Below are 15,698 nucleotides of genomic sequence, written 5' to 3' on the forward strand. Positions count from 1 at the left end.
AATCCCCATTATTTTAAAGAGGCGATGACTTACAGCTTCTACAAATTTTGGAAAACCATGGACTGCACACAGCTGTGTTGTCACTATATTAAACAACAAGTTTCAGTCATAAAAAGACCATTCTCACATGACATCATAATCAGATGTATGATATATCATAACTATTAACAAGCATCATATCAGAAATCACTATGTTAATTCAGGGCTTCCCAACGTGTGGTCTGCCGACCCCTTAGGGGTCCGCCAGCTCTTTCTAGGGAGTCCGCAGCCAACTTTCACCAAATTGTGTAAAATAATGAGTAAAATTATTGATTTTTTTTTAATTTTTTTTTTTTTTTTTTTTTGTGTGAAAAATGCGTACTTTTACTTCAGGTCGTATTCCCAAGCAGCCTTTGCTGTTCCTAAGTGAGAACGCATACACAGTTTAGTGCCGGAGAATGCGGCTTCTCTGATCGACTGTTTCGCAACAACACGGGGGTCGTTTGCGCACCAGCTCATGGCGCCAGATGTGCTGAAACCTTTTACGCATGTTCGGAGCAAGCTTTGTCGCCCAATCACAGCGCTCGCTGGCACGTATGTGGCCCCAGGCATCATTAAATGTTAAACTTGCTTTGTCAGTGCACTACCTATTTCTAACATGGATCAGTGGCTGAAGTCAGGATCATTGAAGAAGGGTGCAGTTTCTCCATCACCTTACAAGGGAAGTTTCCAGTTGAAATGAATGAAGAGAAAGGACGACCAAATGAAGAACAATCAAAAGAAGCTCCACCCCTGGATTTATTATTTGAAAACGCTTCAAGTACTTCATTGGTAGCAATATCCTGTGGAAGTGGAATAACCAAGAAGCGTAAGTACAACGAAAGCTATTTAGAAATGGGCTTTATGGAGACAAAGGAGGGTGAAGTTCAGTGTGTAATTTGTGCGCGAGTCCTTCCGAACAGTTCAATGGTTCCAGTTAAATTGCACCGTCATTTTGAAGGTACTCACCCGGATTTCCAGGCTAAAGACATCGATTTTTTCAAAAGGAAGAGTGGTGAACTAACTGCTTCTCAGCATTGCATTACAACTCATGCAAAAACAATTAATGAAAATTCATTAAAAGCTTCTTTCTTGGTTAGTTATCGAGTGGCAAAAACAGGCAAAGCTCATACCATTGCAGAAAATCTCATAAAGCCGTGTTTTAATGATATTGTTTCTAGCATGCTAGACGAAGAGGCAGTAAAGCTTGTATCTTCGGTGCCATTATCAAACAATACTGTCAAGAGACGCATTGTTGACATGTCAAATGAAGTGAAATACACTCTTGTTTCTCGCATCCAACACAATTCATTTTCTCTGCAGACAGATGAATCCACTGATGTTGTAGGATTAGCGATTTTATTGGCTTTTGTCCGTTATGAATATTCTGGATGTTTTGAGGAGGACCTCTTATTGTGCAGACCACTACCTGCCAACACAACAGGTACTGAAATATTCCATCTATTGGATGATTTTTTAAGGACTAATGAAGTTTCATGGTCTAATTGCACAGATGTGTGCACAGATGGAGCAAAAGCTATGACGGGTCCTACAGTTGGAGCAATAACTAAAATAAAAGAAAACGTCAAGAATTGCAGAAGTAGTCATTGTGCTCTCCACAGGTACGCTTTAGCTACGAAACAAATGCCTGTTTCGTTCAAGAAAGTTTTAGACGCATCCATTCAAATCATTAACTACATAAAATCAAGGCCATTGAAGTCAAGACTTTTCACAATACTGTGTGAAGATTTGGGAAGCCTTCATCGTTCCCTGCTTCTCCACACAGAAGTGAGGTGGCTCTCACGTGGGAATGCACTCTCTCGGTTGTACGAATTAAGATTGGAAGTCTTAGCTTTCCTTTTGAAACATAACAACAAATTAGCAGACCTTATTAATGACGAAAATTGGCAGTGTATACTTGCCTACTTGTCAGACATTTTCTCCGAAATGAACGAAATGAATATTTCACTCCAAGGACAAAGTGAAACAGAGGTCACTGCTATCAACAAAGTTTGAGCATTCAAGAGGAAAATCAATATTTGGGCAGAGTGTGTCAAGGAGGCGGAGGTCGAGTGTTTTCCTCTTCTCAAGGAGTTTTTGAAAAACAAAACACTGGCACTTGGGAAGAATTTGTTTCATCAAATCCTGTAACATCTCCGTAGCTTGATGACATTGTTGGAGCATTATTTCCCAACAGCTGAAGATGAGAAGCTGCAGAAATACGAATGGGTGGTCAACCCATTCACTGTATCCAAAAGGCCTAACATTCTATCATCAAATGAATATGGGTTGTTGATAGAAATTGCCACAGACCCTACCTTGAAATCAAGTTTTGACATTGACGGTTACTCACACTTTTGGATCCGTTTGGATAACAAGAAATACTACCCCCTTGTTGAAAAGGCAAAACATGTACTTCTTCTGTTTGCCACAACACACGTGTGAATCTGGATTCTCAATCTATGCTGCCCACAAAACTAAGTACTGAAGCTGTCTAGATGCGGAACCAGACATCCGTCTCCAGTTGTCAAGAACTGAACCCAACTTTTCAAAATTGTGTCAGCAGACGCACCCTCATCTATATTAAAGAAGGAAGCATTTTTCTTCGTAGATACTCAGTGAATGTACCTGAACTATAACTCTGTAGGAATTTTGTTTCTGTCTTCTATCATTTACAAAGTAATTATTAATTGAATTCTGTTGGTATTGATATTTTTGTTACGAAAATTAAAATGATCTCTAAAGCTAAGTTCTTTTCCTTTTAATATATTCTGTCCTGTCAGTTAAAAATATGACCTGCCTGTACTTCAATTATAATTATTTGCTATTACTCTGACACTATACTGTGGCAACTGGCTGCGAGCGTAAACAAATGAGAACTTATCACGTGCCACCTTATAAAAGGTATACCTCCTCTGCCAGAATTGTTTCCTTTGAGGAAAAAAGTCTTATGTTCTGTGAAATGCTTTGTCTTCTTATATAGAAATAAGAGAGTCAGTTTGTTTGTTTTCCTAATTTGTTCACAGTCGAGGCTGACTGCCACGATATACTATCCAAGTAGTAGTTGAAGTTGTCAGCTGTGACTAAACTTTTGCCACGCCACCTGCCAGTTACCAGCTACCAACTGACAGTACACTGTTGCAACGCCGCCTGCTAGCTGCCGGCTAAGGACTGACAGCTGCCGTTCAGTAGATACGCAAAGACGTAAAAATAACTAGACTTTCCAAGCTGTTTACATGGGCACGAAAATCGATTGTGGAACTGGAAAACAGCTTTATAAAAGCAGATTTCCAGAACTGATTTTGAATTGTTTACCTGACCAACCAAAAGAAGAATTGGGACATCGGCTTACGAAATCCAGTTTTGAAAACGCATGTAAACTGGGTGAATGTTTTCCCACACATTGCACAACAGATGTCACAATAGTCCTTTAAAGGCAATTCCTTTGCCTCTTATTTTGTGATGTGTTTGTATCCCGAATCATGGGTCTGCCTCTTTTCTTCACAGCCGTGCAGTCTAAGGCACCATGTCGTCGTGGATTGCACATCCGCCCCGCCGGAGGTTCGAGTCCTCCCCTCGTGTGTGTGTGTTGTCCTTATCGGAAGTTAAACTTAGGTTAATAGTGTGTAAGACTAGGAACTGATCACCTCAGCAGTTAAGTCTATGGGACTTTTTTCTTCAGATTTCACAAAAAACCACACACACACACAACTGTTACGAAATATGCATGCTCCTTACACAACAGTGGCCAAACAGCAGAAGTGAACAGACTACAAGTGGCAGCTTGTCAACAGCGAACAGTTTGGATGTGACGTTGATTGCTCTTGGAGGAAGGCAGCTCCAATGTGTGAAATGTCAATTATCAAGTAATTTTAATCAGGCTATAGTGTGTTGAACAAAGGGAGTAAATCCGCTGGTAAGTGTCTAGATACAGTGGGAATTCAAATTGCGGGAGGGGGGGGGGGGGGGGGGGAATTGGGAATATGGCACTTGCATTAAGAAGCTTTCAGTTCCCATCGGTTTCGCTCTGAAATTTAAAGTTACTGTGCTCTTGGCTGACTAGGAGTCCGCCATGGATTTTCGACTGAAGAAGCGGTCCACCAGCTGAAAAGGTTGGGAAGCCCTGTGCGAATTCAATTATAAACCTGTATCACAGGTAGATCTGTGGCAAAGCTCATGCTGAGACACACTAGTCTAGGACTGAAACATTATAGGGTTGATTTTTATTTTTTTGGTACACAGACTGACAAAAGTTTTTTTTTCTGATTTGTTTGAGTTCTGGGTTTTTTGGGACATGAGGAGAAGCTCTACAACATGTGGTACATGCAAAAGGCGAGCAAGACAAGGTATGGGTGGTAAGAGGGGTTTAATGAAGGAACAAAATGAGATTGAGGTTTAACTTCTCGTGACCTCAAGATCATTAGAGACAGATCAGAAGCTCTGTCTGTTTCAAGATGGTGGATGGAAATCAGCTGTGCCCTTTCAAACAATCCATCCCAGCATTTGCCTGCAGTTACATAGAGAAATCACAGAAGACCTAAATCTAGTCCCAAAAGCGAGTCCAGTGTGCTAACCATTGTGTCACCTTGTTCGGTCAGTTTTCATGAGGGGTTCACTGGGGGTAGGATAGGATTTGTTGGGCAGTGGTATCCCAAGGCAGGAGCAGGGTATCACTAAATGGAAAATTTGGAGGTAGTGTCTGGAATGGTCTTATAAGCATTGGACGACAAGGGTTTCAAATTGGGAGATACATTGTAGGTAGTTAGGGTTTCATTGTAACAGTATTTGCAGAGGTGGTTCAGGGATACCCAAGTATTAGGTTACTGGCAGATACCATTACCAATACACTTTACAATAATGTATATGGTGCCTGTATTGTGCCTTGATTCTAGGGGATAGATATTATTTTAATCTCATATCATCATTATCCTTACAGTTCAATATGTCTACGGAAATTTCTAAGTAAAAGAGGCAGCAGTCTATAATTGGGTACAATAGAAAGCTAGTACTGTTTATAAGAGAAATACAGTTATTTGTGTAACTTCCTTCTGACAAATAATTGGTATTTAAGCTTAGGTTTTACACATTCTGTATTAATCAGAATGAAAAAAGTTCTGAATGCACTGCACGCATTAATTTTCTGTGAGAGAACATTATCATGTCAGCTATACCTGTATAAATTTATCTTTGTGCTCCCTGTCAATGCAGTTTAAATACACTACAAGAGTAAAAATATAATCAGCAATTACACATGCCATTTAAGAATTATTACACAGTAACTTAACATAAAATCTAAGTAAGTGCTTCTTTCACAGTACCTGGGCAAAGCAACAAGGCACAAATCCTGCATAATAGGCATTAAGTACAGAGCTAAACAGCACTTGTTTCATTCTATTATTAAAATCAGTCTTCAGTGCTTCTATTTCATCCCTTATTATGTATGGTGACATTGAACAACTATGCATTGGCTTCCCTGAAAAAGAAGAGAAGAAGAAACACAATTAAATAAAATGAAATACATTAAGTAGAAGGTAACAAATGAACAGGTACCATTACACACACTCCATAAAAATTAAAGAAATTTACAAAACCATTTAGGTTGATGCCTGCAGTTTTGGAACGTGCCATTGCACTGAAATGAAGAGCTGAACATGCATTACTACAAATTTGCATATTTGTCAAATTACATATGGAGTTTGAATCTAGCAAATACTTCTAAAGTGCAATATACAGCCTCAACCTGAAAACAACTGTGTTTTTCTGTAGTTCATCAACTTGGATATGCTTACATCTTTTTCATATCTTGAGATTTCTTACAAAGTGAATATTTCCTGTACAGAGTGGTTGGAAACAGCCTGAAAAGCTTGTAAGTGTGTTACAGGATAAGTTGTGCTTCGAAATAAGTGTCAAGAAAAAAAATTCGATATACTGCACTGTTATTGAGTTAATTATCATTAATTTTGCCAATGAGGCAGTTGCACGCACAAATTAAAGTGGCCCTTCAGAGACAGTGCTGCCAAACATGTTCTTTGAATGGCTTCCTAAAACCAAATGAAAGAGCAATACAAAGATTGGACACGGGACAGTACTAAGAATCAAACCTGAGCCAAAGGCTGAGTAGTCAAGTGCACTATCATCTACGCCATGAGAACAACTCACACTAAATGTATCTGGTGGGTCACTTGAATTTGTGCATGCAATGGTCTGACTGCCTAATTCAATACTAATGAACTTGGAAATAGCACAACATATCTGATTTTTTTCTTAACAATTATTTCTCAGCACAGCCTACCCAGCAACACCCTTAAAAGTTTCTCAGACTGTTTCTGACTACCATGTACATAAAATCCACATGATGTTGCAGCTCTCTTCAGTTACTAGAGAGTATTGGGCCATTCTACATCAAGTGGACCAATTTTAGGAAGCATTCCCACTGGACAATCTCCAATTTGAATGGAATTTTGCACACATATTCCCTGTAAAACAAAACTGAACTGAGCAAAATCTGAACTCAAGCTACACAAAATTCATGGTTTTACGAGGCTTTCGGTGATAGGCTGCAAAATGTCCTGCGAGCTTTTTGCCACATTTAAAGCTGATTAATATTACACCCAAAGAAGATCTTTTGATCAGATGCACAACTTTGTGTGTTAAAAATGCTGTTAAATTACAAGGCTGAATCATTCACACTGCATTTAGTCAAACTTGATGAAGGGAGAGGGTGATCCATTAGAGCAATTTTTCAACCATTTTGATACTGCAGTAATTTTTTAACAAAGAAAGTATATCACAAAAAAAGCATTTAGGCACAGAAAATTTTTTGCTGGCAGGCTCAGTTACACCTTGGTTTTGTGTGAGGCAGGGACTTCATGACTTATCATAATTCTTCTCATTTTTCTCATACTTCCAGCATTTATAACCATTATAAGAATATGGTCATTCCACTACTAAGAGGACCATTGGTCCCCCCCCCACCTCACCATCTCCAACTTCAATGCAATGTTTCCCCAGACGTCCCCTATACAATAAAACTAAGCTGTGGAAAATTTGTATTAAAATTACAAAAAATTCACGCCTTTCAGTAGGGTCTACAATAAGTTGTGGGAGCTGTATGACAGTTTTTGCCAAACCAAGACACCTTAACATTGAATCAAGTAGTAATCCAAACAAGCTAGTTTGATCAGATTTACAACTCACACTGTTAAATTTTAAAGTTTGTATTATTTATCATTTCAATGAAACACAAGGTCAAAGTTGGGCACAAAATCAATCATGACAATTTTTCAAACATTTTGTGCATACAGTATTTTCTGGACACAGAAAGTACATTGAATTCATTTTAATTCAGTGGAAAACCTGCCACTAAAAATTTTAGAATCAAATTTGTGCGTACTTTTTATGTCATATTGTTAAAGATTAATACCGACTTTCTTTACTTTTGATTCACTAGTAAGAGCAGATGTTTCTGGGCAAGAAAAGTTGTGTTTGTTTTGAATATCATCTGAAAGAGTTAAAAGAATGAGTTTGAAAATACCACTGTCAAACATTCACTAAGTGTTGTTAAATTTAATGCTTAATGATTTTTTTGTACTTTTAAGGTGCTGTCATCTTCAAGATTTTCAGAAGTGGAGTCACAAGATGTGACTGACAGAGTATAAGGCAGCCAGATACGTGCCAAACACTTTTCAGCACATACAGCAGAAACTGAAGAAAATACGAAAAATTATGCAACTTGGTCTGTAAAACATAAATTTAATATGTATGACCAGATATTATGTTTAAGACAAGTGATATACACACCGAACAAAATTTTCCGTGACTAACATGCCATTTTATTGACATTCTCAATTACTTCCAGCCAGTGGAAAAAAACTACAGCTGAGGTAATGATCAATAAAGAAATACACTTTTGGGATGCAAATATAAAATGCAACTGAATGACCCAGCTCTGATGAATAGCTACAGAAAACTTGCACTGAAGCACAATGCAGACTCAATATTACAAATTAAATTAACAGTAAAACTATTAAACACCAAGACAATCTTATTGATAACTATAAGGGAAATGCTGACACAAAGAACCTAATTTTATAGAAGATTCTCACAGTTTTGGTTCTCAAATGTGCTGACTTCTTAATGGAAAGTAAATACTAAACTAGAATATCACTGACATCCATGCAATTTAAGTTTTCAAAATTCTGCAACTGCAGCGTACTCAAAATGGTTACTCAATTAAATACACACTGTATATACCTCACCTCTAACATTTTCCCATTCTGTTTTAAGTGCCCATAATTCTAAGTCGCTGAGATGCTTCTCAAACCAGCACTTGCAATGTGCCTTCTCTCTTCTGTATGACTAGACAGTTCTGCATAGCCCGTATCATTTCAGCTACTAGAGGGACCAGAAAGTAACGCTGTTTCGAAAGTAATGATTCTATGCATGTTAATATTTGTTTGTTTATCAGCTCATTGTGTACTTCAAAGTCATTCCAAGAACATTTTAAGGTTAGAGTGACTTGTTTACTTGTAAATCATAAAATCTTATTATATTTATAGCTATTTATGGTGAAATAGCCAGCCAAAAACCACAAGAGGTGCATATATGGGATCGTATGCTTTTTGAGTTTCACAAGAGTAGTAACATAACAGTTGCTACAAATTACATTTGCGATCAGAATGAGATTTTCACTCTGCAGCGGAGTGTGCGCTGATATGAAACTTCCTGGCAGATTAAAACTGTGTTTGGAAGGTAGGAGGCGGGGAACTGGCAGAAGTAAAGCTGTGAGTGCCGGGCGTGAGTCGTGCTTCGGTGGCTCAGTTGGTGGAGCACTTGCCCGCGAAAGGCAAAGGTCCCGAGTTCGAGTCTCGGTCGGGCACACAGTTTTAATCTGCCAGGAAGTTTTACAATTGCGATGTTTACCCAAGTGCATCAGACATTCACAAGAAGGTTTTCTAATGTCAAATTCAGTGATTCTTATCTGTCTGACTCATATTGATAACAAAAACAAACAACTTTGGACAATGACATCTTAAGGGCAGCAGTGGAAGGAAATCCATGTTAGACAATCGAGGAACTGCTGAACACTCTTATCAACCTTGGTCAACCATCCAAGAAAATTTGCAGCAGACTGGTAAAGACAAACAACAAACAGATCCACCACATGCACCTTTTTGTTTCAGCAACACAATACAGAAGCATTTTTTGAATGCTTGATCACTGGAGATGAAAAATCAAAGTACAGCTAGGCCATGTTTACACCCCAGAAAGGTGCTTTTGTGTGTATGGTTGAGTATTCGTGGGTCATTCACTTTGCTTACACCTGGACAAACTGTGACTCCAGGCCTTTACTGCGAACAATTGTATTGAGCAAATTATTCTTTAATTGAAAAGTATCCAGCAATTGTCAACAGGCATTATTCTTCAACACAATAATGCAAGATCACACTGCACAAGACGGACCCTGGAAAAAATTAATGAATTAGTGTGAAAGCTATACTCACACATATTGCACCATAAGATTTCCATTTATTCCTACTGCTACATTTTCTAATCGGTAGAAAAAATATAAAAATGTGGATGATGTCCAAACTGCCTTCTCCAGGTGTTCTGCTCAAAAGCCAACTGATTTTTATTGATCTGCCATTGAAAATTTGCTCACTAGATGGAAAAAGGTTGTTGATAATGAGGGTGATTACATCACCGATTAAAGGCAGTAAGTTGTGAGCAAACAATGGAAAAGCCAGAGCTTCAATTGCTTGAATCTGTGTATGTATATTGTCTAATTCAGAAGGAGGCCTTCTTTTTGATATGTCTGTCTGTGACTCAACATGTCCACTATATGGCAAGTAGCAGTCTTTCCTTTTCATAATATTATCAAAATTTGTTAACAATTTATCTGTTGGAATTTATGTAAAAAAAAAGCATTACTTTCCGGTCCCCTTTTTACACTGCCATGAACACTGCGTACTCTTGACTGAAAGAGACTTGATGTGTTTTTCATATCACTACCCCAATTTCTTTTTTGATGGAAGATACTGTCTATACAGAAACATTGTCTATCAATTTACGGTAATACACAGAGAACTATAGCAAAGCAGCTTTAGTATTTTACCACTATGATATTTAAACACACACACTACATATTCATTAGCAAGATGACAACTACAGTCCACACATGCGATAAAAGCATACAATTTCTGTCTACCTACCTTCAACTGTATAGTTATTGCATAACCAGTTCCAAATCAAGCTGCCTGCATGAAACATCTATATTTACAAAATTACAAGGTATTCGTCAAAACTTCTTAGTAGTATGTAACACTTATTTCACTCAGCATACCTACAATTGGACGTCCTTTGCATTCCTCTTTTGATACCGCGGATAATGAGGTAACATCAAAAAATGGGCTTATGCTGAGCCCAAACAGGATAAAATAAACAGAAATCCTAAAAGAAATAAAATAAAGTCATGGTTTAATATGGGCATAACTGGTGAAACAGAAAAGTCATTATACTGTCATCATCATTAAAATCATTAGTATCAAATCTGGTGCACTATTCTGGATTGTACTCATAAGGAAAAACAGTTGCAGTATTCCACAGTAGTGAGAAATCAGTTTTCTCCAACTGCAGCTTATTGCTACTATTACCATCATTACTAAATGACAAGATTAAAATCAAGTTAAACTAAAGATTAGTATTTTTTATTATACCTTAACATTCATATAATAAAATTACAAACTTAGCAATCAATTGCACACTGCATGTTTTCTCCTTATAGTAAAAGCAGAAGTTGCAGAATATTTAATTGGTTACAAGAAAAAAATATACAAAAACAACTTAGCTATTCAAGTAATTATCTTCTGTCTTTAAATTCATGATCTAATAAAATGTATTAACAGTAATATTTCATTTTTCACTAAAAGAACTCTGAAATCATAATTCAGAATTTCACATTTCAGTTGGTTACCAACCATTTTACTGCAAATCTGTTATGCTTTTTCTCAAACACACCATTGATTGGTTAAGCATGTGACTCAAACTTCTTTCTGCATAAATATCAAAGATCAAGAATTTCCTCAAATTTTAGCTAAAAGCTTCTAACATTTAAGAGCTTCCAACACGCTGGAATAATTGCAGGTCAGCAGCTTCTGTTAATTAGTACTATGGAAAACCAGCCTAAGTTGTAAATTTATTTATTTATTTATTTATTTATTTTATTTACTCAATGACTAGTTTCAGGCCAGGACTCATTTTCATATCATCCAGATAGTCAAAATGGTATTTCCAAAAATACAAGAACCATATAGGGCTATTCAAAAAGAAGTAATAGATTTCAAACATTTATTGCTTCCAAACAACAAATGATAAAAACACAATTCCTAGAAAAAGAAAAGTTCAAATTTTTATGCATTCAATGTGAGCACCATGTGTTACACAGCAAATATCAAAATGGTGGTTCATTTCCTGCCACACATGAAGCAACTGGTCTCTCATTTTCAGGTTCACTGCTTCAACAATCCAGTGCAGACTTTCAAGACTGTCAGGCATAGGGGGGATAAAAATGCCATCTTTTACATAACCCCACAGATAGAAGTTACAAAGTGTGAGGTCTGGGATATTGGATTAGAACAGGAGAAGCAGAAAATGAACATCACCGGTGGCCTCCCAGGTCTCCCACACCTCACAACTTGTGACTTTTTCTGTGGAGTTATGTAAAAGACTGTGTTTTTATCACCCCTACGCTCAACACTTTTGAAAGTCTGCGACATCGCAATGTCGAAGCTGTGAATTCGATAACGAGAGACGAGCTACTTCGTGTGTGGCAAGAAATGAGCCATCGTATTGATATTTGTGTGTAATGCATGGTGCTCACATTTAACGAATAAAAATTTGAACTTTCCTCTTTCCATTAATGTTAGAATCGTACTTTTTTTTATCTTTTATTGTTTGAAAGCAATAAATGTTTACATGTATTATGAAATGCAAATGAACAGTTAAGCACATATCTGTATGTGCTGTAACTGTTCATTTGCACTTCACAAAAATATTGATAATAATAATAATAATAATGTGTGTGTGTGTGTGTGTGTGTGTGTGTGTGTGTGTGTGTGTGTGTGTGGGCGGGGGGTGGTTCTTGTATTTTTGGAAATACCATTTTGACTATCTGGATGATTTGAAAGAGAAACTAGAATTATTGCAACTTTGGCTGGTTTTCTGTTGTACTGCTTCTAACATTGTTTTACATCTACCTACACATTGACTTGAAACTTATTCTGATTCTGCACTGCTGCCTCTCCATTCCTAACAGCTTTAGTGGAGCTTTCTTTTTCACTGTTGCAAAGGATGGCAAGACGTTATTCACAGTACGGATGGAGTATTTACTCATTTGCCCTGGACACTCTCAACAGGATTGAGAAAGATTTGGTTGGACGGTAACACCAGATTCTGCATCCAGCTTCTGTTGGAAGTCCTCAAGACTTAAAGAGTAATGATAATCACACAAGCTGCTAGAATGCCTAACACCAAATTAATTTGCTGTTGTATAAACTGAGTTTTCTCTCATGAGTATAAAATTACTGCTAATCCAAAATGTAAGTGTGGAAGCTGCTAGTACTAATTGACTGTTCTTAAGAGATTTGAGTCAACTTGAAGAACATATTACTTCCTCCCATATACACATGCACAATGATCACAATGGCATTATTAGATAAATTTGGTCTTTTATAGATGGGCATCAACAAGTTTTCTTGCTTCATACCATCCATTATTGGATTAGAATGGGGGAGAGAGTTGGAGGATGATTCTGATACAGTATTTACCCTTCACCAATCATCATAAGTGACTTTCAGAGTACTGATGAAGATTTCAAAGGCCAAAAAGAAGATACAACTAAATGGTTACATCATGTGGTACATACAGTAAATGAGGAAAATTTGAATAACTTTCATTATTTCCCAGTCATTAGATTCACTGTACTACCTCAAATTTAACAGACAGATGGAATTTGTCTGAAGTTATTTAGGGGAACAAAAGAAAACCTACACCAGGATAGTAAAACTGGGATTTTTACCTAACTTCTCCTAAATATAAATCTAGTCACAAGTCATTTGTATTCCATGAGTTTACTTTTACGTGGATGAAGTCTGCTGTTATTCTGAGGTGAGGTGGCATATTCCACAATTACTTAAAATTTTGTACATTGAGATAATAGGCACTTTACATTTCTCCTGCTCACACAACTCAAATATATCTTATTCATGGTACTATATCATGTTACCTTCAGTCTCTAATTATTTTTTGTGATTTAAAGTAAAATCCTGCTATGCTGCAACTTTGATCACAATGAAGAACATGAGAACACAGAAAGGTTTTGGCTAATAAAATGCCAAGTTGCAGCATTAGCTGATATACTATCAATTGCAACATTAAGCGAGGGGGGGGGGGGGGGGGGAATGGAACTTACTGAACATTCAATGCAGAGAGCATGGCAAACAAAGGAAGACACAGAATGACAGCATTAGCACAGGCTTGCAATGAATGGAATGAAAGAAACTGGGGAGGGAGGCGCACACCAAATAAACAGTGATAAACCAAGCAGTGATCCATGGCACAAATCTGCCATCAATATGAGATTTGGCACAACACCAGAACATCAGAAAAGATGTGATTCTTGAGTTTCTCCCGGCGTATTTGATAATCAAAATATCCACGGGTGTGCTGCCGGTCTATAGTGTCCAACGGGCACAATATTTCGGCGATCATACATGTCGCCATCATCAGGTGAACTGACGGACTGAGCTCCTGTGAGCTCAGTTCCCTCTGAGCAGCCATAGGGTACGGATCTCCATGCCGGCACGTTCACAGGAGCTCAGTCCGTCAGTTCACCTGATGATGGTGACATGTATGATCGCCAAAATATTGTGCCCGTTGGACACTATAGACCGGCAGCACACCCGTGGATATTTTGATTATCAGAAAAGATGTTACATTGTATGCTACCCCAGTCCACTGGCACCTAATCTGGAATGGACTGTGTGTACATATCTCTCAGTGCAGGGTACCCCAAGTCTAAAACAAATATACCTGTGGAAACAAATAGTTCATTGATATGAACTGTACAGCACCTGGGAACAGATTTTTTCTCCATTCCATTTAGACTACAGTGCTTAGTGAGTATCCACTTTCTCAGTACATGGGAAGGCAAAGAAATCAGCTATAATTAATCACCCCAGCATTCATCTACAGTTTTTCAAGGAAACTTACACCATGATGGCAGGAAAGCAATTTAAACTTCATTCAAGAGTCCAGTGCATTAACCACTGTCCCAATGTTCAGTTTTAAGACACTGTGTCCATAGGCATGCCTACATTACATAGTCTACATTAATGACACCATTCCTAACCTATATTGTTAAACTTCAATTTTCAAGAGGGTAGGTGATTGAAAGACATCCCACAATGGTTCTATGACTTTTAGAACAAATATGGTTGGCTAATCTTAATTTCCAGTAAATATCTGACTGAAACAGGGTTTTCACTATAGCATTCTATAAGCTGATGACACACATCTATATGTTAACCTCATAATTACATCAAAGAACTCGGTGTTGGCTTTGAGAATACTTTATATATATGTCCATGCTGCCATGAGGAGCTGGTATAATGACCCAATACAAATCTCCATTCCACTTGCTGTCTGTAATAATCTACATGAACAGCTGCTGCCACTGAGTCAATTCTAGACCTAAATGTTCAATTACAACCTCCAATGGTCTACCAAGTCAAGACTAGTTTTCCATGTTTGTTAAACCATTTAAACACTTTTTATCCACAAGTACCTCACTACACTTGTTCTTGCTAAAACAGTCTGTATATATTTAACAGAATTTTAGTCAGTACAACAGCTCTAGCATTCAAGAAACAAATCACTTCCTCACATTTAATTACACCCACTGCACAAAGATCAATGCAGAGGACATTTTATGAGTCATTTTGTGATTTTCCCCTTTATTTATGGATTAGTGGTTATACAGTGCACAATGTTATTTACGATCAGAATATTTTTAATGTGTCAGTAAAATGTTCCCAATGAAATTTAATAACAGAAACATCATCACTGTGCAATATTCCAATATAACAGCCTTGAAGAATGTTCACCTCTCTTTTTCAGTGAAGTTAATAGTAAATAATTGCACACTTTAAAAGCAATAATAAAGGAAGTTAAGTTTTACTCTTGGAAGCAATAAAAGAAATGCTGAACAGCATTAATCAAGTAAAACAAAATGTTTCGTAAACACAATGATAAGTTGTATTAGCTTAATAATATACATTATGCAGCCTAAACAAAGCCAAGACAGAGTACCTCATAATGGCGCGTGGTCATTGTCAGACTGTTGATCATCTACAATCGCTGCAGGTTGGGGACCAGTCCTACAAGAGAGTGCAAGAATTCAAATACCTATGGGCACTTTTCACTGGGGACTCGTCAAGTGAAGCAGAGATCAATGCCAGAATACAAGCAGGAAACCTATCTTACCACAGCCTAGCACAACTGCTTCGGTCCAGACATCTCTCCAGACAGTTCAAGATTCGACTTGACAAAACCCTGATCCAGCCTGTTGTTCCATATGGCTGTGAGACATGGAGTATCCGGAAACAGGACTTCCACAAGCTCCT

At 37.6% G+C, this 15,698-nt stretch overlaps 1 protein-coding gene across 4 annotated transcripts in view; it reads right to left on the reverse strand.

Moving 5' to 3' along the window:
- LOC126183233 (transmembrane protein 39A) overlaps nt 1–15,698 on the reverse strand; it is a 161,101-nt gene that overhangs the window by 35,572 nt on the left and 109,831 nt on the right. For all 4 annotated transcript variants that reach the window (XM_049925019.1, XM_049925021.1, XM_049925020.1 and 1 more), the window contains exons 8-9: nt 10,361–10,467; nt 5,337–5,491 (exon numbers count right to left, since the gene is read on the reverse strand). In XM_049925019.1, coding sequence (XP_049780976.1) covers nt 5,337–5,491; nt 10,361–10,467 — 262 coding nt within the window. The remainder of the gene's footprint in view (nt 1–5,336; nt 5,492–10,360; nt 10,468–15,698) is intronic.

This window comes from Schistocerca cancellata, chromosome 4, assembly GCF_023864275.1.
Source record: "Schistocerca cancellata isolate TAMUIC-IGC-003103 chromosome 4, iqSchCanc2.1, whole genome shotgun sequence".
In the NCBI taxonomy this organism is placed as follows: domain Eukaryota; kingdom Metazoa; phylum Arthropoda; class Insecta; order Orthoptera; family Acrididae; genus Schistocerca; species Schistocerca cancellata.